At 23.2% G+C, this 27,152-nt stretch overlaps 2 protein-coding genes across 2 annotated transcripts; both read right to left on the minus strand.

Moving 5' to 3' along the window:
- Positions 1-7,459: 7,459 nt before the first annotated feature.
- OCT59_018403 (uncharacterized protein) lies at positions 7,460-10,640 on the minus strand (the record flags this gene model as incomplete). The annotated part of the gene is made up of 14 exons (XM_025317371.2): positions 7,460-8,016; positions 8,095-8,114; positions 8,211-8,373; positions 8,475-8,639; positions 8,717-8,919; positions 9,053-9,205; positions 9,283-9,329; positions 9,423-9,535; positions 9,609-9,837; positions 9,933-10,023; positions 10,093-10,113; positions 10,191-10,209; positions 10,286-10,343; positions 10,558-10,640. 14 exons carry the CDS (start codon positions 10,638-10,640, stop codon positions 7,675-7,677), a joined length of 1,707 nt encoding a protein of 568 aa, XP_025178506.1. The 3' UTR covers positions 7,460-7,674.
- Positions 10,641-10,978: 338 nt separating this feature from the next.
- Positions 10,979-12,313, minus strand: OCT59_018404 (uncharacterized protein; the record flags this gene model as incomplete). Its single annotated transcript, XM_066148750.1, has 2 exons — positions 12,211-12,313; positions 10,979-12,118 (listed from the first exon to the last, which is right to left on the minus strand). The coding sequence occupies exons 1-2, from the start codon at positions 12,211-12,213 to the stop codon at positions 10,979-10,981; spliced, it is 1,143 nt and encodes a 380-aa protein (XP_066004646.1). The 5' UTR covers positions 12,214-12,313.
- Positions 12,314-27,152: the final 14,839 nt, after the last annotated feature.

The raw sequence follows: 27,152 nt of genomic DNA on the forward strand, positions 1-27,152 counted from the left end.
TTATTAGTTGTCGACCAAGACATTTTAAGTAATTACTATTAAACTTTAAACATAAAATTATGAAGAATAAATTATCGACAAATCTTTATTTCTTTTTAATTATTTATTTCAGTTTGATTCGATATATTAATGAAATAGTGAAAACTGAAAACTGATCAGTTAATTAAAAAAGTGAATAATTCGATAAGTTTACTGATTTTATAAATTGATTATTCAACCGCCATATTATCATCTCCAGGATCACTTCCTCCAGCCCAAATAAGTTTTCCACTTCTCTTATCCATTCTTTTTTCAATAATTTTGACTTCTACTATCCTTTAATTACTTTAATTCTTTACTAATACCTTCTTTTGCAAATGCTATAAGTGGTATGTGATGGATTTGATGGATTATCTCCTGGAATCCTGGATCAATGCACTATAAACATTGTACATATTACATTCAGTTGTAGACAAAAAATAAAATAAAATAAAAAAGTATTGATACATGGCAAATTGAGAAAAACATTCCTTAAACCCAAAGTTTAAAACAATTGTTGCTTGTTAAAGTGAGAAAACAAATTTCAAAGATTGAAGAGGACAAAAATTTTGATATAAACTGAAAATTTATTCATGAATTTGAACCTACAACCATAATAATTGTCAATCTTATATCTGAAACCATAATTGCATCCATTATACTGATAAAAAAAAAATTTTTTGCCAAAAATAAAAATTATTAAAAGTATTAATAAACATTCAAAACTATTATTAATTGTAATTCAAATAAAAAGGATAGGGCTTTTCTAATTTTTAATCAAATGGTTTGATATTTTGATAAAAAAAATATTTAATATGAAGCTTAAAATTATAAAATTAATTTTTAAATATTGTTAATTAAAACATATGTACAATTTTGTCTATTAAGTAATAACTAGAAACAAACCCTAAATAAATTTCAAAATCTTACTTTAAATATATAAATTTGAGTATTATACTTATTAATTCTAGAAAATATATTATTACAATATATTACATTTCAATAAAATCAATTTAATAAATTATATTTTATCTTTTTATTCTATAATTACTAGTTAATGAATTAATATTATAAAAATCATTAAAATTTTCTTTTTAAATTAAATAATTTTATAAATACAAATTTTGAAAATTTTGAAATATATGTTTTAAATATATTAAGAGCCGATCCGCCTATGAACGACAGAAAATTACTATATAAATTCAGGGTAAGGTTATTATAAAAATGCCAAAATTGGCTAAATTTTATGGGCTATAAAAACTGCAGATCATCATGCTGTGGCACCAAAATTCATATGATGATTCCTTAAATGTCAAAGATGAAAAAAATAAAAAAAAATTGAGAAATTTATTTATTTGTTCAAAACTTTACTTTGAGGCAGCGTCAGATTTGACAGGTATGTATATATATATATGCGAGAATTTCAAGTCGTATATTACGTTATTTTAACATATATGAACACTTAAAATTATGTTCTCATGTATTTTATATGTTTGAAACTACTTGTTTTATATAATTCTAATATTTTCTCTTGCTTTTAGTTTACATGTTACTATGATCTCTTTCTATTTTCATGAGGAGTAACCCGTAAATTAATTTCAAATGGTGGAAGTTTTGATATATGTATTCTTATCTAGTTTTTCAATTTGAGTGCATCACACAAACTCTTAGCGTTAGTTTGCAAAATATTATTAGCTTTTTGAAAGTGTTGTAACAATAATATAAAAAAAATAACATACAATTACCAGAACAATAGGTAATAATGGCTTTTAGAAGGATTTATATAGCAGATAGGTTATTTTAGGTTGAATTTTTCATTTTTAGATCTTTTCTATTTGTATGTTAGTTACGCTTGTTTTTAGCCAAAAAACCATCCCTTTGACAATAATATTTGAGTAATTTTCATGCGTGAAGCAATTTTTACTGAATAAATGAATATTTAAGACACGGTAGGTGTCAGATTTTAGCGTTTATTGTGAGTTTCTATGTGAAAATATTTTTCTCGATATTTTTCTTGACATTTTTAAGTTTCATCACATGACTTGGTATCACAACATGATTTGTGATGATTTTGATTGGCAAAATTTTGCCTATTTAGTTTATTTTTTGCAATAAAATTTCCCCTGAATTTATATAGTAATTTTCTGTCGATCATAGGCGGATCGAATCTTAAGTTTTTTTTTAATTATTATAAATATTATTTTAAAGTTTTTTTATTTAATAAAAATTTCAAATCATTTTTATTTTTTATTTAAATATAACCTTATTTCAGATTTAATTAAAAGTATATCTAAATCTTATAATTAATTAATTTACTATTTTTTTACTTAACAACTAGTGGAAATTTCATTTCTTTCGTAATTATTAATAAATAATGATTTTTTATAATTTATATAACATAATTTTTTTTAAGTTATATATTATAAAACTTTATATATTTTTGTTCTTTGGGTCTATTTTACTTATTTAAATACCTTTTTTATTTTAAAATACAATATTTATATAAAAAATTTATATTAAGCTAACTTTTATAATTTTAACCTCCAAATGCAACTTATTAGTAAAAGATAAGTATTATTTTTAAATATATAAATATATGTAAGTTTTTATAAGGAATCAGGTTACTTAAGAAATAAAAAGCAGGTTTCTTAATAAATATTATGGTAAATTAAAAATTTATGATTTTTGCAAAAATTAACCAATATTAAACTTAAAATGTTTACATGAATAATTACCAATTTTTTTGTGTAAATACAATTTTAATTGCAAATTACATATTATGGTAAAATAATATTTTATATATTTACAATATTTATTAAATTTTATAATTCGACTAATTTTAAAAAGTCATTAATAGTAAAAGTATTTCAATAATCATTCAATTTTAATAAAATTTAATATATGATCACTTTTAAAGGTTATAAAACAGTATGCAAAATTTTAGTAGATATTATATATAAAATATTTCAAAATATCAATCAGTATTTTACATATTAACTAAATGATCTGCATTTTTGTGTAATAGTAAATTTATTCAACAATTCTATAAATAATATATCCTCAAATTTTACATACTATTTTATAACCTTTTGAAATGATTGTCATTAAATTTTATTAAAATTGGATGATTATTGAAATACTTTTACTATTAACAACTTTTTAAAATTAGTCAAATTATAAAATTTGATATATATTGTAAATACAGTCGACCCCCTTTATAGGCACCTCCTATATAAGAACTCCCCTTCTTAAGGCACACATTTTTTAGTCCGAATTTATATATATATAAAATACCCCTTTTATAATCACTTTATTAGTTATAAGTACAATCGCACTAAGTGCAAGCACCATACTAAACCTCTTCAAAATCCTACGATTAGTTTCATCAAAATTTTACTATAGATTTATTATAGTTTCAGCAGAGTTTCAGCAGTTTCGGCATTTATAATAAGTTTCAGCAGTTTCGCCTTTCTCCAAAGTTTCGCCAGTTTTTTAATATAACTTTAATATAGTTTCGGCAGAATTTCGCTTTTCGGCGAAATGCCATCTTGCCTAAACCCCTAGGTTTCGGCAAGCAACCTTAATCACACCAAACGTTGGACTCATATTATAGTAAATATATGTAAAATCCCCCCTGCATAAGCACACAAATCACGTGATTTATAAAATAACTGATAAGGTACACGTTATGCAGTTTGCGCGTTTTATTCAATAAATTCTGTTATTTTTGTTATTTTATCATACCACTAAGGTTGCTTGCCGAAACCTAGGGGTTTAGGCAAGATGGCGTTTCGCCGAAAAGTGAAATTCTGCCGAAACTATATTAAAGTTATATTAAAAAACTGGCAAAACTTTGGAGAAAGGCGAAACTGCTGAAACTTATTATAAATGCCGAAACTGCTGAAACTCTGCCGAAACTATAATAAATCTATAGTAAAATTTTGACGAAACTAATCGTAGGATTTTGAAGAGGTTTAGACAAGCAACCTTACATACCACCTATTCGTTCACAAAAAACAAATCTAACACAACAAACTCGTACTGCAATTAGTATTAATATAAAAAAAGAGATTTGTGAATTTATGGTAGCAAATCCTAACATAAAACAAAGTGATGTTGCTTCATTTTTTAATGAAAAATATATAGGATTAAATATTCAAAGAACAACTATTAATAAAATATGGAAAGACAAGCAAAAATGGCTTTCAGTTCTTTCTACTTCACAATTTTCACATACATTTCGTCAACGTTCTGTTCAATTTCCTGAAGTTGATAAAGCTATGCAAATTTGGACATCACAAGCAATAGCTGCTGGACTTCCATTAAGTGATATGATATTACAACAAAAAGGGCTGGAATTTGCAAAGATGTTTAATATGGATGATAAATTAAAGTGTGCTAATGGTTGGGTGTATAGGTTTAAAAAACGAAATGGAATCCATAAAATTAAGTTGTCAGGAGAAGCTAACAGTGCGCCTATTGAAAGTCTTCCAGAAGAACGTGCACGTTTACGTGCACTTTTAGCTAAGTATGATAAGGAAGACATTTATAATGCAGACGAAACAGGCCTTTTTTTTAGAATAGAACCAAATCAAACATTAGGTACCAGTCCAACATCAGGTTATAAAATGGTAAGTTTATTTTAGAATTTGTTTTATTAAATAAATTAAATGATCTTAATATTTTTTTATTTTTTTTATAGGATAAAAATCGGATTTCTATTCTTTTTTGCACTAATGCTACGGGAAATCACAAATTTCGTCCTCTTGTGATTGGAAAATCATTTAATCCTCGATGTTTTAAAAATTTTAACAAATCAGCTCTTCCTGTAACATATCGAGCTAATTCCAAAGCTTGGATGCGTTCAGATATTTTTGTTGAATGGCTTAATCATCTTGATTATTATTTTCGTACATTAAATCGAAAAATATTATTGATTATTGATAATGCTGGTTCTCATTTTAATCCAAAAAGGTTTGAGAAAAATGATAATGATATTAGTAATGATGAGATGTCAAATGAAGAAAATAGTGAGCAAGGATCTAACAAAAAAAAGCAAAAAAATAAAACACAACAAAAAAAAAATATACCTAATCTTACTAATATTGAATTGGCTTATCTTCCACCAAATACAACAGCACATCTTCAACCTATGGATGCTAGAATTATTAATAGTTTTAAATCTAAATACAAACAAGAGTTTTCAAACATTTAATTCAACAATTTGATTCTGGAATAGATTATAGGAAGTAAGTTATAAATATTGTTTAATTAATTTTAATAAATAATATTTAACTAATATTATTGTTTACATAGGAATAAGTTGAATATTAAAGAGGCAATTGATTATATTGCCGATGCTTGAAATAATGTTACCCAAACAACTATTAAAAATTGTTGGATTAAGACGGGTATTCTTCCATCTGATAATCTTAATGATATTAATGATGTAAATAACAATAATGATATCGATATCGATTTAGATTTAAACGAACTTGAAAGTCTTCTTAGTGAATTACCAGAAGATTCTGATGGTCTATTGGAATATTTTCAAATGCTTGATAAAGAGATTCCAACTGAAGAAGTTCTTACCGATGAACAAATTATTAATTTTATACAACGCGATGAAAATGAGAAAGATGATAATAATAATGATGATGATGATGATGACGATGATGATGTAATAGTACCTTTAATATCAGCAAAAAAAGCCGTTGATTTATTAGAGACGTATATCAAATATTTTGAACAACAAAATGATGATGATTTTGATTTTAATGATTTACAAATCTTTAAAAAGTATTTGCGCGTAACGAGATTTAAAGCATTTAATTCTAAAAATCAAACTATACTTGATACATTTTTAAACTAATAGTTTAATATAATAATAGATAATAATAAAGTTCAAAATTTAAATTCGTTGTGTAATTGCAATTTTAAGGGGTGCATAAGACGCGATTTTTTTTTAAGTTTTTGCGTCGCATTTGTATACGCGTTCGTGTAAAGTAAAAAACTATATAAAGAATTAAAGATCGTATGGGTGGGTGGTGGGATAAATTAAAGTTTTTTATTTTTCAAAAAATTTGTAAAAAATTAGCATAATATCTTTAATAATTAGCCGATTTTAAGTATATTTTACATATAAACTTTTTTACAAATTTTTTTTTTTGAAGATTTTTTTTTATATAATCACATTTATTTAAAAATTTATATATATGTGATTATATAATTAAACCCTCACCAATAGGCACACCTCATTATAATCACATCATTGAATGGTCCCGAGGGGTGTGATTGTAGAGGGGGCTGACTGTATACTCTTTCAGACTCACTAATTTTGTCAAAATTTTCTTCTTCTATCATGTTGACAATAAATGGTAAAAGAAAAGGGTGATAATATTATGATATTAAAGTTTACAATTCTTTTAGTCACTAAAAATAGATAAAATGAAACTGAGAGATACAACCCTTTAACAACTTCTTTTGTGAAATTTTTTTTAATAAGATTGTAAAAGCGGTCATGGAGTTTTACCTTTATTATTTAAGTTAAAGGCGTTACATTGTGTAAATATGGTGTTACATTTGACTCACATTTTTTCATTTTAACAAAATTTAGGTCAATATTACAAATTTGGCCAAAATTATGATTTATTAATTGGCGATTTTAATTGAAAAAACTAATTTTAGCCAACTTTTAACTATATATATATGCTATATATTTGAAGACAATGCCACACTAAAATTTTTAGATTGACAAACATATTAAAAAAAAATTGCCCTTAATTTTTGGGGACATTTCCAGTAACTGTTAATTATAAATTGTATAAAATAATTTTTTAAATAATATCTTTTTAATATTATTATATTATTAATTTTTGAATTTTATAATTTAACAAAAATTATATTTCATATTATAATATCTAATACTATAATTATAATATGATTTATACATTTTTTTATTTTAATAATCTGATTAAACTAATACTATTAATGTAATAATTATATTTTATATTACCGTACTTATTAATACTGTAATATATATTAATTAAAGCAATTTTTTTAATTTAAGTTATAGTTTTTGTAAAAACACATATTGTAATATTAAATACTAGAATATAGTATTTAATTTATAATTGGTTATTTAAATATATAAACATTTTTTTTTAAATAATAAAATAAAGCATTTATTTTTACAAATATTAATTTTATATATTAATACAATAAATACTAATATTTGCTTATAATGATATTTTTTTGTTTTTTTATTTTACAATTAATAAAAAATTCTGATATACTTTTAACTAATAACTTTTATGATTCTTATTATATGTTTGATAAAACTGAAATCTGCAAACCTGTTTTATAGAATTTACTAAAATTATTTTTTTAACAAATTTATAATAATAAAAAAAAAGAATTATAACAGGATTACCAGCTGAATAGTTATCTAATTTTGGCTTATATTATGCTAAATAAAATTCAGTACAAGCTTTTAAATCTATATTTAGCAAAAAATTGATCAGAAAATTTCTTAAGTTTAAATTAACTTGAATAACATTATAAAATTATATTAGTATAATTTAGAATATTATGGTGAAACTGATCAGTTAATTTATCATTTTTATTAAACTGGACAATTCAATAAATTTAAAATTATTACCATCCAGTCACCATACCATCACCTCTAAGATCACTTCCTCCGGCCCAAATAAGTTTTCCACTCCTCTTGTCTATTCTTTTTTCAATAATTTGACCTCTACCAAACATACTTCTATTCCATCCTTTAACTAATTTAACATTATGTCCCATTTTATTTAATTCATTAATTACTTCTTTATCAACACCTTCTTCTGCATATACTATAGAAGTGGTATATGATGAATTTGATGGATCATCTGGAATACCCAGACCAATACATATTCTTGGCGCATCAAGACTTGTTTGTGGATTTAGATTGTTATGAAGTAGATTTAATAAAACTTGAACATGTCCTTGCGGCTAATTGTATATGTATATTAAAAAAAAAAGGAATTAAATTTCGGCTGATTGCATGCTGATTACAATTAATAAATTTACCTGCATGAATTTTCCCATAACTGATTTTTAACAAGTAAATATATACGATATTAAATAAATTTAATGTAATAAATATGAAATTTAATGTTCAAAAGAAATATAATATTGTTATATACCTCCATAAGATAACCATAATTCATCCTCTTTAGTTACCATACATGGAATAATTGTATGATATGGTCTTTTATTAGGTCCAAGACAATTTGGATGTCCTTTCTCTAATATAAAACCTGATCCGCGACATTGTAACGTAAATCCACAACCTTTTGGTATAGATCCCTTTTTTACATTCAATTAATCGTTATTTAATAAGTTAGAAGATAATATTATTATATAGTATATATATATATATATATATATATATGAAAGTATTTAATTACCGTTCCGAACCCATCATAATTGGAAATAATAAAACTACAAGCATTTCCTTCTTGATCAGTGACAGAGAAATACACTGTATCACTTGAATTAACGGGAGATCCTTTTTTAACATCAACTGAAGCTTTGGACGTATTAATTAATTGTGCTCGTTTACTTAAATATTCCTATATTCACAAATATTTAAAATTATTACATGTATAAAAATAAGAAAAAAAAAAATAAATGAATAAGAGTAATTCACCTTCGATAATAACTCTTTTATGGGAATATGGTGAACTTCAGGATCAGTAACGTAATATTGAGAATCAGCAAATGCTAACCTCAAACTCTCGATTAATATATGTATATATTGTGTAGAATTATGCTCAAGAGAATCTAAGCTCGGAATTTTTCCTTGATCTTGTAAAGCTTCGAGAATTCCTAATGCTATAAGTGCCGTTATACCTAATTATTTATTAAAAATGTTGATTATAAGATATAATAAAATTTAGACTAAAAAATTCAAGAATTCTAGACTATCTTTTTTCAACTATGAGACACTTCAAATACCGATTTAGATGATATAAATTATGCATACCTTGACCATTTGGAGGACATTCCCAAACCCTTACACCCTTATACTCAATACTTATTGGTTCAACACGCGTAGTTGTATGAGATGCTAAATCTTCCAAAGTCATTACACCTCCTTTTGATTGAATTAATTCCACAATGGCTTCAGCAATTCGACCTTTAAAAGATAATTATTTTATTGATTTTATTTATTTATTTAAAAATAAATTAAACAAATTTTTTTTTTTAATTTACCTTTATAAAACCCATCTTTTCCTTTTTCTGCTAATTCACGAAAAGTTCTATAATGTACAATCAGGACCATTTTTGCGGTATGTAAGTCTTGTAAAGGTAATAATTACATAATTTCAAACATAAAAAACAATTTACTTTACCTAGCTAAATTCGGCATATGCATAATTTCGCCAACATTTGGAGCACGACCATCAATTAACATATCGCTTCCGTTAGGCGATGCGGTTTGAAGAATCTTTTCATTATTTTTCCACTTTTTTATCAAAAAAAAAGGCTCTTTTAAAATTTTTATCGAAATAGCTTTGTAAATATATATATTATATTACCTCCCACACACTGATTTCGGATACAGGATATCCATTTTCTGCTAATTCAATAGCCGGTTTTAAAATTTCTCCAGGAGATAATTTACCACTACCAAACCATTCAATACAATCAATCCATCCAGCTGCTGCTCCAGGTACAGTACAAGAATTTATATTTGTATATGGAATAGAATTTTCAGTGATTCCTAATTTATCTCGAGCATATTCAAGTGTTAATTTTGATGGTGATCTTATAAACAATTTTTCGAATTATTAACGTTAGACTATTTTATTATTATTATATCCATGTCAAAGAATCAAATAATTCAAAATAATTCAAACTACCTTCCTGATCCATTCATTCCATGTATTTTCTTTGTTTTTGCTTCATAAAATAAACAAAAACAATCTCCGCCAATTCCAGTCGATGCAGGTTCTTTATAAAATCAATTTTAAATAAAATAATTTATAAATTGAACTAATAAATTAGTAAAATTGACATTACCTGTTACATTTAAGGCAGCAGCTGTGTAAAATAATAAATAAATGATCCAGCTTTAATAATATGTGTAATATGATAAATACTATGATTTTAAAATGTACCAGTTGCAACAGCAGCATCCTAAGTAAATAAACTAATTAAAAAAAAATTTTTTTTTAAAAAAAAGCACTCGAATAATAAAATAGAATTGTTTTACCGCAGCATTTCCGCCTTTTTTTAAAATTTCTAAACCCGCCTGGCATGCCAAGGGTTGACTTTTAAAAAAAACGTTATTTAATCAATATGTTTTTCCTTTCATAATGGAAGAAAACTTTGTAAATCTATTATGAAAAAATAGAGCAGCCGGCTGAAGAACAACTGGTTGAGGAGCAATTGGCTATGCAAAACATTGCAGAGCCGGCTAAAAAATTCCTCTACGAGTTCCGACTAAACACTTTTTTTCTAAAAAAGGGGGGATTATCAACTTACGTACAAGCTACCATAGCATTAGTACCAAAAACCACTGATCTACGAGAAGGAAATTTGATAAAAGGTTGGTCAATTTCGAACATTTTATGTTAAAAAAAAAAAGTGAATATAATGTACTCCTCATAAATTGGGATGATAATCAACAGTTTCACAAAAAATTATACGTCAGACGTGATTATATGATTTTCTATATGCAGACGTCCAAGATCATGTTCCATATAAAAAGCCGGCATAGTAAACAATAAGACAAAAATTAGATGAACATACTTTACAATGATGACGTACTATGACGTAAATAAAGAAATTTTATTTAAATAAATAAAGATTTTTTTTTCTATAAATTCTAAAATAAATTAAATTAAAATTTTTAATACTTTTTAAATAGAATAGAATACAGTATTTATTGCTTCTTTTTTTTTTTTTAATATCTTTTAATAGCAACAGCCATAATTTCTTCAATCCATTCAATATTTCTTGTATCTATAATCTTTTTCATTGCATCAGTATGTCTAATCTTTAAATAATTTGAGGAAACAAAATCTAAACCACAAGTTTTTAACATTAAATCATCATGTTCCCAACCAAATAATAAAATTTGTTCCCAATTATCAAGATTAATTAATTTAACTAATCTTAATTTAACTAATTTTTGTAATTTAATTAAACCAATCATTTCACTATTGATATAAATTTCTTTTAATAAATTAATATCATCATTATTAACTAATTTATTAGTATAAATATAATATAGTATAGATCTAAAAGTTTCATAATTCCAATTACTTAATTTAATAATCTTATTTGTACCTTCTATCCAACCACCTCTTAACATTTTATCAAAATAAACACTACCACTTGCTAATACAACTCTATGTGCTTTAATAAATCTTCCACAATCCAGTATAAAACCTACATCAGCAAAAGCACCATTTTCAAAAAAATGTTCATTTTGATTTAAATTCAATAAAGAATCATGAATTAATGGTTCTTCATAAGTAATAAAATGTACATGAAAAATTAAATCTATATCACGTGATTTATTTCCGTCAGGAAATAATTGATTAATTTGACATAGTCGACGATAACCTAAATCAGAATCATCATTATCAAATTCAAATCTATGTTCTAATATAGTATTATTTGTATCAGATTCAATTAATATATTTCTATTAGGGAAATCATTTAAATCAACCATTTCTAAAAATAATTTAAATTTCGCGTGACGTACTTTTATATTATTTTTTTTTTCATAAGGGGTTTGTAATGCTTCTAAATAAGCTGATATATGATCATATATATCATTCCCATTAGGAAATATTTTAAGTCTCCATTGAGAAATATAAGGTGAATTTTCATAATCTGTTTTATTTGTATTTGTAGAATGAAGTTGTGGAATTGTGAATCTAGGACTATAAAATATATTTCCAGATCCTGTATTTTTAATATATTGTTGAAATGATGAAACTCTCCAACTAAATGTACCCAAAGGAAGATTTCTTTGTGTTTGATTTTCCGTCACTACATATCGGAGTGGGTTAAATAATGTTAAATAATTCATAAACTAGTATAAAAATAATAATTAATAATAATTATAATTAGGAATAGAAACATGAAAATTATGAAAATTATGAAATATTTTTAATTTGTACTCACCATTTTAGTAGAATAAATGGTAATAATATAAATTTATTTCTTGTTTTGATAAGAAAATTAATATATATTTATTTTATTTATAAATTATTTAATTGTTTTTTTTAAAAAAAAATAAAAAATAAAAAAAAAAATGAGAGAAAAGACTTCCTTGTCGGATGCATCATTAGATCTTCCACATTCCTTTTATATAATAATTAAAAATTCTTTGTGTCACATGTTGGGGAATTTTTATTTTAATTTAAATAAAAACATAAAAAGTAAAGATTATCATACCTACAATTTTTTGACAGCTTAGTAAATCAGCTTGCATGTTCCGCAGTAAGTTAAATTAATTGTAGTTCCTAAATAATTGATTTTCATATATTCACGAGCTTTGATTGTGAAAATTGCATGAATAAAGTATATTAAAATCACCTTACATGTATTTAGTTTAAACATGAGATAATAATAAAAGAAAAAATCTTATACTTTTTTTTTCTTTGTTTGCATATTGCATTATTATTATTTTGGCGTGGAAAAATATTATATTTTAATTTGTTTTTGCTTATGTTTGTTGAATTTTTTTGTATTACTACTAATCTTTTAAATCTAAGTGTCAAATTAGATAACAATTATCATTATTGATATAAGGACATTATTAATTATGAATTAATATAATATAATTTGAATAAATTACGATTAATTTTTGAACTGATTTACAATTACAATGATGTTGATGGTTTCAATATTTAAAAGCAGGGTGCAGTACATCTTTGTAAGTGATATTATGTACAACCGCAGCATTTGTGCTCATACATTACATACATACACAAAATTGTTAACAAAGAATTTTAACATATCGGTATTTTCCTTTGTTTCTTTTTAACGTTTTACAAAAAATTTAATCATAAGAGAAAATTCATTTCAATCATACGAAATTTCGAAATTTTTGGGGAAAATATATGTTCTTGTGTAACACTTCACTTGTGAAAATTATCGTCTTGATTAGTTCAATATTTGATTTTATTAGATAGTAGATTAATTTTCCCCATCCTTTATTTTTAAACTCATCAATCTTTACTATATCGTACAAGATTTTCATTTTAAAATTGATCATTATTAATTTTTACCATATCAATTATCAAATGAGTATTTTATTAATCAAAAGACACGAATAGAAACAAAAACTTGATCATCGTGATTATTTCTCATGTCTAAATTAATTAATAGTGATGACATTGCTAATCCAAACATTAGTTTATTATAATTATGTTAAGATTTATTTATTATAAAATTATATTGAACATTACTATTATTATAATTTTCAACAGTATTACAGGATTATGCATGGACGTGTCTACCGTTTGAATGTGAGAGGTATACTGCATCTGAGAAGTAACAGAAGCGGAGGGAGAAGAGAGAGAAATTTCAATAATAACTTGTGGGTTAGAAAGGGCGTCCCACAATTAATTCATTCTACAGTTTCACAACCCGTTACACTAATTAAAATGAAATTCTGACACGCGGCAGAATAACTGATATTCATTCATCAAAAGCCATTTGGAATTTTCTCACTCCTTATCCTAATCCATAACCCACTAATATTTATTGACCTAAACATTTCCTTTAATAACTGCCCAAAGATTTTTCAACGGTATTGAGGATCGTCTTTGAATGTATTGTTTAATTATTTAGAATTTAGAATGTATATAATATTATTTTCATTATCATTTTTATTCTATATTTTTCACAATCATTGATACAATCATATAATACTATCTAAAATTGTCTAGCTAGAATATAATAAAATAGATCTATTATAAGTAGAAGATGCAATCAACTCAACTTAACAATAAGAAATACTACCATATCAGATATCTGAAAAAGAAATCAATAAGACTATAGAGAATATACTTAAAGATACTAAGGATTTTATAAAAAATACTTTATAGTAAAATATAGTAAAATTGATATTTTTTAAATTATATAAAAATCTATAAATTTTTTTTTTATTTGAAAGCAGATTGATTATAGTTTTTAAAAATATAATCAAGAATATTTTATGTTTAAAATGTCAAATACTTATAAAATTACAAATAAGTATATATAAAAATTACAAATAAATATATATAATAAAAATTATTACTTTTACTTACAATCAGAAATTTTTTTTATATTTAAAAGATATTCATTTTTTATTTAATATTTTTAATATTTAAAAACTATAATTGATTAGCTTTCAAATAAAATTTTTATATAATAAATGTATATCTTATTTTTCTGTATTGATATTTATCTGCCCAGATTTATATTATCATGATTTTTTATTTGGGGTTTATTAACTTAAATCTCATATTTCTTTGCTAAAACTTCTATTTTTTTTAACTATATTATAATGTTATAATGTAAATTTAATACTAATAATACAATTAAAAACAAAATTTGTTAAACTTATTTTATATTTGTATTTATGTAATAAAATATTTAAAAAAACACCATTTTGTTTAATTTTTATTTCTTTATAATAAGATATAAATCAGATAAAATAATGCTTTTTAGATGTTTTTTATATATAAATACAAATATAAAATGAATTTAATATATTTCATTTTTATAAGGTATAGTTTTTATATTATAATTATAGCTAACTCTAGTTATAATAAACCTGTTTATACCAAAACCTTATTATACCAAATCATAATTTTTAAAACTGATTTTTTATAAATAATTTCACTAAATATAACAAACTTTTAATAAAAACATTATATAATACATCTGAATTAAATTTAACCAGCCCTATATATCAACTATATAATAACTTTATACTTTATATAACGAATAGTCATATGATTATATAGTATTCCAAGTCAATTTTATAATGTTGGCCAGAATTACTAATAATTTTTTCAAAAATTTATATTAACCAAAATTATACCAGCATTACAAATTTGGCTTTAAAAATATATACTAAATTAAACTTTCTGGATTTGTTATATTTAAATTAACTGTATAATATTGTAATTATATTGTTAATTATATTATAATATTACTTTTTAATATAATTATTTTGTAAATTTATATAAAATATTAAAATAAAAAAATAAATTAAATATATTATATACAGAGTATCATTATAAAAAAATATTATATTTATATAATTTGAGATATTAATTATTTCTAAAACTATTAATTTTATTTTACAATAAAGCTGCCGCCTGAAATTAGGGAATTTTACTATTTGCTGAAACCAAAATGGTAAAATTAATTTAGGAAAAATACTTAATTCTGAAATGCTGAAACTATTTCAAAATTCTGATTGGCTGTTATAATATCACGTGACCAAAATTAAAATTTTTACCAAAATTATAACTGTATTCTAATACCATAATTCTGGCTCTGTAGCGATCTTCCTAGCACATGTAGCTTCAATTTAAGCCTATGTTCGTTTTATATAACATATATACTATACAAGGAAATTATATGTCTTTATGCACTGATGTTATACAAAGTGAACATAGGCTTAAAATGAAGCTATATATGCCGAAAGATTGCTACAGAGCCAGAATTATGGAATTAGAATACAGATAAAATTTTAGCAAATTTATAAAGTCATGTGATTTATAATAAACCAATCAGAAGTTTTGGATAATTTCGGGAGTTTTGGAAAGATTTCAGGATTTCGGAAGAATTTTGGGATTTTGGAATTAGTTTCAGAAATAAAATTCTGGCTGAAATTATTTCAGAATTAGGAAATAATTTCGGGCGGCAGCTTTATTTTACAATAAAAATAATAAAAAAAATAAAAAAAATATAACAAATAAAACTTTAATATTTTTATTCAATTTAATAATTTATAAATTTAAGTTAAAACTTTTAAATTTTTTATTATAATTAAATATAAAAAAATTTGTATATTACTAAAAAAAATAAGATTTATGCCAAAAAAAATTTTTGTATAATTAAATATAATAAGTTAAGATTTATATATTTATTAATAAATAATTATTTGAATTTTGCTGCTAAAATTTTTTTATTATATAATAATTCTTTTTTCTTTAAAATAAAAAATTAGTAATTCTAGATGAAACTGAAATATTTAATTATTTGACAAAATTAAAATAGTTTAAACATTTAAAATTTAAAAAAATACTAAAATTCAATATATATTTTATAATATTTTTATAGATTTTTTATAGATTTTTATAGATTTTTAATTTAAAATATAGAATAAATGTATTTGTAATTTGTTATATATTTTATTTATAACATTTTTTTTTATTTTTTTAAATAATAAATTTAATATATACTTTATAAATAAGATTTTTGTATGTAAAATTTAATTTGAAAAACTTTTACTTAATATTTTTAAAACAGTTTTATAGACAAAATTTTAAATTATAAGTAATGTTTTGAAATTTTTAAAAAAATTCTTTTGTCTTAGTTATATGACTAATCTTTCATTTTTATTTATATTACATCTGATCTTAAATTTTAATTTGATAAAATTGGAAATATTATAAATAAGACATATAACAAGTTATTATAATTAGATTTATTTTAAAACTATAATTTTATATAATTAAAATTAAATTTAAAAATTATTATTATAATTTTTGGTAAAAAGAATTTAGTTAAATATAAAGTTCTAATCAGTCTAATCTTAATTTAGCAATTTGAATTGAAAATTAGGATTGATTCAATTTGGATTGATTCAATTTGAATTGATGCTTCAACCCAAATTGAAATATTTGGTTTGGTCTAGTCTAATTCTAGATTATAAATCTAACCCAGACTGAATTAAACAGATTGGGACTAAATCAGATTGAGTAATTGTTTTCATATAGTTTTATATTAAAACTATTGTGATTGTTTAATTATTAAATAAAAAAATATTGCAAAATATTTTTTTTTAATATTTTATTATAAAAAAAATGTTTTTGCAATATTTCTAATATTTCTATAATTAATTTAATGAAAAAAATATTGCAAAATATTTTTTCAAAGTAATTTAATTAAAAAAATATTGTGAAACATTTTTTCAAAGTAAATGTTTTTGCAATATTATTTTAATTAATTTAAAAAAAAATGTTGTGAAACATTTTTAAAAGTAATTATAATTAAAAAATATTTTTGCAATATTTTTTTTTATAAAATTAGACTGGACTAAATTAAATAACTGGTCTGATATTTAGTTCTGAATTATCTTTAATATAATCCAAATCAGATTGATTTGATTTTAGATTACTCTTCAATTCAGACCAATCTAAACCATTTAAAACTTTAGCTAAATATATATTAATAATAATAAATACACATAATTATTCTTTAAAGGTTTAATTTTATAAAAAAAAATTATTTAAAGTTTAAATTACGTAAATAAATTGCTAAGGTACTAGTAGATATATTGAGAGTATAATTAGAAGTATTATATTAAACTAGATAAGGACTATTTATATAACTACTTAAATAGTTTAATTTAACTTCAAATATAAAAAAACTAGAAATTGATATTATTTTTAAATGAATTATAAGAGCTAAAATTATTGAAACTAATCTATGATTTGAATATATAAGAAATAGTAATATTTTCTTATATTAAAATAGCAAAACAATATGATTATAAAGTTTTTATATATTACTTATTACTGTAAACTTCAGTTAATTAAAAATGTTTAGGCAGTTATAAAGATAAAATTATAAGATCAAATTCATACTTAAACTTATTACCTATTTAAATATACTTTTAAATATATTAAAAAATGAAATAAACTTAAAATTTATCTTTTAAATGGTAAAACTTTATAGGCAAATTTACCTGCAATTTTACTAAAAATTCAGTTCTTATCTAATTTTATGAAAAACGAAGTTAATATAATAAAATTTTTTTTTGTAAAGAGCTTAAATTATAATTTATGTAATAATAATTATTATTTATTAATTTTATATTATAAGATTGAAGATTAACTATTGGTCAAAACTCAAAAGTTGTATTTTTTAAATAATAAAAAATTTTAAAAAATTTTGCATTCAACTTTATCAATCTTACTGGAATTTGATTATGACTATATTAAAGTTTAATAAAATATATAAATTTTGCTGTAAAGAACAATTTTTATTATTATAAGTTTTAATGTTTAAAAGTGGCAATTTGACTTTATATAGAATTTTAAAAAAAGAATTATTTTTGTAAATTTGTAAAAAAAAATGCATAAAGTTAAATTTTATTATTTTTATTTTATTTATTAAGGTTTGAAGTTTTATAATAAAAATAAATAAGTATATTAAAATACTTTGTAATAAAGTAAAATATTATCTGTTATAGTAAAAAAAATTAAAAAATTCTGATGTTATTTTTTTAAAATTAATTTGTATTTCATTTTGATGATTAGTTACATATCGAACTATACAATTGATACTAAAAATATAGATCAATATAACTGCAGAATTATAGAAATCAAATCATATTAATAAAGTTTGTATTTGGATATAATTTTATTTTAAAAAATTGCAGGCAAATTTGCCAGTATTATTATTGTTTAAGGATAATAATTTTAAATAAAAATGTTTAAAATACCAAATATATTTTAGAGTTAATATATACATTATTTTTTATATTTTATGTAAAATATTTTATTGTTATTAAGTACTCATTTTTATTTAAAATATTAAAAAAAAACAAATATGTTATACTTAATTAAATGAAACAATTTATATATTATTATTAAATAGAGTTATTTAGTTAGAAAGAAAAATTTATAGATACTAGATAAATTATTTATTGAATTTTTACTTTTTACACATCATTCTATATTTGATTATATTTACATATGGCAAATTTATTTGAAAGAAAAATATATAGACTTCTTTTAGGTAGTTTTAATGAATTATTTTTGGTATAATTAGTTTGTTTATTTTTTCATTATTCTGTATTAGATAGTATATACATACAGCTTTTATTAATAATAAAGAAAGAATTATACATGCACGCTATTTATAGTATGTAGAAAAAGAAAAAAATATGATATTAGTAATAAAAATAAAAAAATGAAATCAAAAAGTAAAAAATGTGATGGAAACAATTTAGTGAAACTAATTAGAACAAATAGAATGATTTAACATTTCATTAGGATAATCATTGAGCAAATTTTTAGATAGGTCTTAACAGTTACCTAAAATTTTAGTTGTATCATTATTTGTAATAATGATATAATTGTTTAGGTGACAGGTTAACTTTTTCTTCAAAGAAGTAGTCTAGAGTTTGGAACCAGATGCACCATCCGGTTTTTAAACCGGTTCCACCCGTTTTTTTTACGATTCAGTTCAATCCGGATTCATGCTGCAAAAACCGGTTTGTGTTTAAAGCGAATGCAACTGGGTGCTCAATCCGGTGTGATATTGAAACTTTATAGTGCCGGCCCGAATTACGAAATTATAAATCACGTAATACCAGGTAAATAGTTTAGCCACCGGGATTTTTATCAGTTATAGAAAATTATGCTACACAAATTCTGGAATTGTGTTACACAAGTTTTGTAATTCTGGCCGAAATTATAAACTCGACCAATTATATGCCGATCACATTTAATTTTGGCCAAAATTACAGTGTACTGTAGTACACTTGACAAATTCATCAAATAGAATTTTGTAATTTGTCACGTGTCTCGTACATTTTGAAATCAGTGTAAGCCTGATGCAAAGAAACTCTAATCCAGGATGTAGATCATAGTAGAATTCCATAAGTTAACTGAAAACAAGAAACGTGACTTCAGATGCAGCTAACTATTACTTTATTATTTATTTATTATAATTAAACAAATATAAAACTGGGTACAAAAATTGGTTTCAACCGGGTTTGTAAAAACTGATTTGAAAAGGGTCGAACCGGTTGCACCCGTTTTAAATCCGGTTTCCAAAAATACAACCAGTTCCAAACTCTAAAGTAGTCTTTTTTTATAATGCTTAGTTCTTAATTCTTATATATATTATATTTTTCTTATTTTTATAAGTTTAGTATATATAAGTAAGTGTAATTATATTAAGACAAGATTGCATTTATATAAATTAATAAAAAAAAAAAAACTTTATGTAAAGTTTAAAGTTACCTTTTTTTATTCTATTTAAATTGTTTTTTACAATAAACATCAGTAATATTTTGAAAATCAAAATTTTTACAAATTCTTTATAAATAAAAAGAATCTTTAAGAATTTTTAAATTCTTTAAAAATCTTTAAAAATTTATAGATCTATTTAATTTTTATCAAGAATTCTTAAAAATATAGATAATTTTTTGAAAATTTTTATAAAAATTCTAATTTTTAAAACATTACTAATGTAGGAGGTGTAATATTTAATTTATAATTATTATCTTATATTATAATAGTAAGAATTATAACAGAATTTTAAACATTTTTTATACAATTCACATTAAAGTTTTGTGTAAAGTTTATATATTAATTTCAACTAGAATTATGTATTTTAGAAGTATTTTAAAATTTCTTATCATATATACCACTATTTTTAAACAATCCAGTAATTAGATTTTGACAAATTGGATTCATTAAATTTATCTTGATAAGATGAATCTAATGGTAGTAAAATCACATTTTTAGTATTATCTAAGTTATTGCTAAAAATACATTACTTTTAAATTATTTAAAAGATACTATTATAATCTATTATTACTTTTAAAGTCAAAACATTGTAATATTAGGACCCCACTTACTTATAAGAAACAGAGTGGACATGCATTATATCACAATGTTGATCACTTACCGATCATAATATAAGTGATATCACGTTAAATTTGAAGCTTTATTTCAAGTAATAAATGTTCTGACAATTTATGTTAAATTATTTTATTTAATAGTTTTATTTATCAATAAATTAATATAAAGTATTGTAGCAAAATAAGGTGTGTTTCCAAAGTTAGATTTTACGTCAAATTTTCAATAATTAATATATATGCTATATACTGTATATATTGATCATCTGCTAACGTGACTTTGAAGCTTCGGGTGAAGCCACAGATCTTTGGGCGAAACTTAAAACTTTTACAGTATATTATTTAGGTATTCAAGAATCAATGGCTAAAATAAACCTGAATAATTTTTGATAACCCAAAAGTTATCATTAAATAAATGTTTACAATTATTGTAAAATTAATATATATGTCTGATATTTGACAAAATCTTTATGAATTATTTTAAGAATTAATTTATTAACAATAAATAAAATAAAGTAAATAAAATCGAAATTTTTTACATTATTATGTAGAATTTGTGAAAAAACTAATTCAACGGTATTTTTTTATGTGATAATATTGGACAAGTGATCGGCAATATCGTGATAATATGGGAATGTCTGCCCTGTTCTTATAAGATAGGTCACCCTAGGCCTAAGGTAAAAATCATATATAAAATTCTTTGCAGATCCTACTATAAAAGGAAATTTTATGTTACATTCACAGGTCGAAATTAGTTAAATAGGGTATCAATAGGTTATCAATAGGTTATCAATCAGCTATCAATACATCAGGAAATTTTATAGCGCGAAAAATTGCGTAAGTTTACGATTTTGTAAGTTTATGAAAGTTTATGGCATAATATTTCGAAAAATTTCAAAATATTACGTAAGTTTACAATTTCGTAAGATTTATGTGATATTACGGTTAAAATATTACGTAAGTTTACAATATCGTAAGATTTACGCAATATTACGGTCAAAATATTCTGCAAATTTACGAAACTGTAAACCTGCGTAATATTACGGTTGAAATATTTCGAAAATTTACGAAACTGTAAACCTGCGTAATATTACGGTTGAAATATTTCGAAAATTTACGAAACTGTAAACCTGCGTAATATTACGGTTGAAATATTTCGAAAATTTACGAGACTGTAAATCTGCGTAATATTACGGTTAAAATATTTCGAAAATTTACGAGACTGTAAACCTGCGTAATATTACGGTTGAAATATTTCGAAAATTTACGACTGTAAACCTGCGTAATATTACGGTTAAAATATTTCGAAAATTTACGAAACTGTAAACCTGCGTAATATTACGGTTGAAATATTTCGAAAATTTACGAGACTGTAAACCTGCGTAATATTCTGTTTCGAAAATTTACGAGATTGTAAACTGCGTATGCAGTAGAACGTATACAAGGGGCATGTGATACTATTGAATAATCAAAAATAATATAAACACCTTTTCTTTTATATAAACACCTTTTTTTTTAAGTTTGGGAAAGCAAATTTATTTTTATTTACGAATTTTTTATTATTTACAATTTTTATGTTAAAAATTAAAGTAAATTCTAATTTTTATTATAACTTAATAAAAAAATATACATTTGATACTTGTTCGCTACTATTTTATAAAATATGACCCAGGCGTACTGGCGTGGACGTCAGTATCGACTACAGTCCCAAAAAAAACGTGAGTCTCCAGCCGATATTTGGTACGGACTGGGCCTAGCTACTCACTTAATAAATAAAAAAATAAAAATAATTATCTTCTACGATACGTAGGTAAGTTTCTCCTTCTCCTACGATCATCACGCGTATCTAAAATTGATCAAATTTATCAAATTTAAAATGTGAACGTAAAATAGAATGTAATATTAATTATAAAATTTTATTATAGTATAATTACCCGGCCTCTCCCAAAATCTCGTTCTAAATTCGCGATAATATCTTTGGCCGGTACGCGTCCACAGCCACCGCCCAGGCCGATCAGGGTACCATTACGATAAAGGACATAGTTCTAAATATCAAAATCAGTTTGAATATTCGGTAAATACATTTAATTTAAATGAATGTAATTTTATTTATTTACTTACATGGTAATCCCTGACGAGGTTCCTCCACTTTTGGCTGCACTGTTGCCCGGAAACCCTCGTTCGAAATATTCTATTTATTCTGATTCAATTAAATGGATTGGTTAATTTGAATTTAAATTCTTTCTTAAAGAAAATTATAGATATTAGTCATATGAACCTATTGGCAACAGAGTCCCAAAAATCATGGCGGCTTCTACCATTAATATTATGGTAGGCGCGGTTTCTGTCGCGGCGTATGTCGACAAGTTCGTCCATCATAGCCCAGTTCCAATGGACGTTATAGGAACGACGACGTGTTTGGCGAGGCATTATTAGATTTGATTTTATTTTTATAATTTGATTTTGGGATGAGTAAAAATTTGAAAGAAAGTCGTAAAATGTCACTTTAAATAAAATTTGAACAATACCTCTTTGGTTTGATTTTATTTCTCGTTTCAATTAAAATTTAATTTATTAGACTTTTCATCATTAAACATATTAATTAAATCTCATGCGGATATGGATTATCTAAATATAAATATCATGATTCTAAATATAAATATAAATCACTTAATTTATTTTAATTTTTTTTTAAAAAAAATCTTAGTTTGATTTCAATTAAAAATAATTAAAAATCATGTACATGTTTTGGTTATTTAAATATAAATATCAATATATTATATTTAAAAATAAACCAATTTATTATTAGCACATTCTATTGAATTTTAAAAAAATCAATTTTTTTTTTAAAAAAAAATCAATATATCATATTTAAAAATAAAACAATTATATTCTGATTAAATATTTTGCGTACATTTCTTAAAAAAATCATAAAAAAAAATCTTGTACGTCGTACATGCAATTACTAAATATCATCCCCTTGTGATAAATAAAAAATTACGCAACACAAATTCAACACAAACTCAACACAAATTTAACAAATTTAACGAAATTTGGCCAAAATTAATAATTTTTTACCAGAATTATCAACACAAATTGAACACAAATTGAACACAAATTGAACACAAATTTCAGTCACGATTTATTTATGTCACACCCGCTGTACAATATACATAATTTTTTAAAATGCGGATTTCCGTAATTTTACGATATCGTATTTTCTGGCCAATCAAATTAGGCTGATCCTTGCATGTGATTTAATCATTTAATCATTTAATCATGCACGCGTTTTTGTCTTATTTATTTTTGTTTCTTATTTCTTTATTCTTTTGTTCAATATTTTTAATTTTTTTGTCTCTTCTTTCTATTATTTCTTTAATTATATACAATATATTTACATATATTTCATAATTTATTGCTTTGCAGGTATAGAAATATTTGTTTATTAATACTAATTATTTTCATTTTTTTTTACCTCTTTGTTATTTTGTATCGTAATACTAACAATAATATCCATGTTTCCTTTATTCCTTTTTACTTGTACTTTAATACTAACGATACTAACAATACTAACAACATGTTTATTTTTTCCTTTCTCTTTATTTCTTTATTCTTTTGTTCAATTACTTTGCAGGTATAGAAATATTTATTTATTAATACTAATTATTTTAATATTAACGCGTTTTTTTTTACCTCTTTGTTACTTTATGTCGTAATACTAACAATACTATCTACGTTTCCTTTATTTCTTTTTACTTGTACTTTAATACTAACGATAATATCCATGTTTCTTTTACTCCTTTTACTGTTTCTTTAACTCTTTTACCTTAATACTAACAATAATAACAATATTTCTTTTATCTTTATATCTAATACTAACGTTACTATAGCTGTTTCTCTTCTTTTTACGTCTAATAATATTGTTACTCTACTCTTTCTCTTTTTTACTTTTATGTATTCTGTATATATTAATAAATACTTGTAATTTTTTATGATTATATCTAATAAAACATACATTATATAAACTTATAGTACAGAAAATGAAGTATTATTTATCGAAATATTTTGAAATATTACGAAATATTAAGTTGTGTAAAATCACAGAATATTACGAATCGTCAAATTATGGAACATTACGCATCATAGAATTTCGAAATATTTTAAAAAGTTGCGAAGTATTACGCAGTAAAATTACGGAATATTACGAATCGTAAAATTACGAAGCCTTGCATACAGTAATATTTCGAAATATTTTAAAAAGTTACAAAATATTACGCTTACGCAAACTTGCGGCGGGTCTGAAAACTTACGAAATATTATGTAAAATTACGAAATATTGCGAACCGCAAAATTACGGAATATTACAAATCGTAAAATTACGAAGCTTTGCATATCGTAATATTTCGAAATATTTTAAAAAGTTACGAAATATTACGCTTACGCAAACTTGCGGCGGGTCTGGAAGCTTACGAAATATTATGATGTGTAAACTTGCGCAACTTTTCGCACTATATAATTTCCTGATGTAGGCTACCCTATTGGTAGCTTATTGAACTTGCGCCATAATCCGTCACCAATTGGGCAGGCTGATTGTTAGCCAATTAATAACTTATTGATAACCTATTAGTATCCTATTGGTATTTTTATCAAATTGGTTATCAATAAGGTATTAATAGGTTTTCAATAGGTTATCAATTAGCCTGCCCGATTGGTGACGGATTATGGCGCAAGTTCAATAGGCTACCAATAGGGTAGCCTATTGATAGCTGATTGATAACCTATTGATAACCTATTGATACCCTATTTAACTAATTTCGACCTGTGATTGTTATGATTTTTTTCCTTTTTAGCTAATTAACCAATAGAATTTAAGAAAAAAGTAAGGTAAAAACTATTAGTAAAGGGCCAATTTTCTACAGTAACTTTTATTATAAGTAAGCGGGTCCTGTAATATTATAATAAAATTCCATACATAAAATTATTGCACTTTTTAAAATTATACTACTTCCTATAAATCATCTGATAAAAAAATTATTAGATTACAAGATAATTACCAGATAAAAATCAGAGAATGTTGTCCTGTAATTGTCCTGTAATTATAATCACTTAATAATCACAATATACATAGAATTCTGAAAACTGCAATAAATATTTTTGCTTTTTCTAAAATAGATTTAATTTGCTTAAAATTAAATTATCACATTAACTTTATACTAATTTGCTAAAACTTATTTAATTTATTTAATAAAATATAATTTCAGTTTATTTAAATTATTTTATAAATCATTTATTAAAATTAACAATCTTTTTTTTATTATCAATAAAAAAAATTAATAATTAATATCATATTTTAAATTACTAATTTTTTATAATTTATATGTAAATAATAAATAAAATAATAATTAATAAAAATAATAAATATAAATAATTATTAAAAACTGTGAGTCTCGTGATCACCAAACATTGAAGATAGGGCCTTTATGGTTAAGATGACCCGTTACTAAACGAAGTCTACTTACAGAGTCAAACAATCACTCAACAGCGCACATGCGTACTTACCAGTATGACGAGTGGTTTGTAATTTAATTATATTAGAGTAGTTATTAGGGAATTTTACTTTGTATATATTTTCTTTATTTTTTTACTTTAATAAAACTGCAAATTCGCTGCAGAAAAAAAAAAAAAATTATTAAAAAATGATTTTTTTTAAAACTAATTAAAATGGTTTTTAGCTTGCATTATACTTAATTTTGGCTAAAATATAATCCAAATCCTAAAACTAATATTTAATTATTTTTAACATAGTATTTCTATATAATTTATAAGTATTACACTGGTCAGAATAGTCTATTTTGGCAAAATTTTAAATTGCCGAATGTTAGACGAAATTCGGTCTGACTTTAGCCGATCAGCACCAAAAAAATCAGCAACTAATTTTATGGACGATTTGCACCGTAACGCCTGCCACTTGGCAATCACAAATCAGCAAAAATTCATTAAAAATCGGAAATAAACTATTTGTCAATTTTTTACTAGACATTCGTCCAAATTTCAAATTGCCGAATGTTGGACAAAATTAAGTCTAATTTTGTCTAATTGTTAATGATTTTTATGTATTTAGCTTATTTTTAATTTTGTAATAACAATCAATTGATTAAATTTTATTATTTCGCTTTATTAAAATTACATATTAAAAATTATCATATTAAATATCTAATATCTACATTCTACAGTATCTGTC

The sequence above is a fragment of the Rhizophagus irregularis genome, chromosome 27, assembly GCF_026210795.1.
Source record: "Rhizophagus irregularis chromosome 27, complete sequence".
NCBI lineage: Eukaryota > Fungi > Glomeromycota > Glomeromycetes > Glomerales > Glomeraceae > Rhizophagus > Rhizophagus irregularis.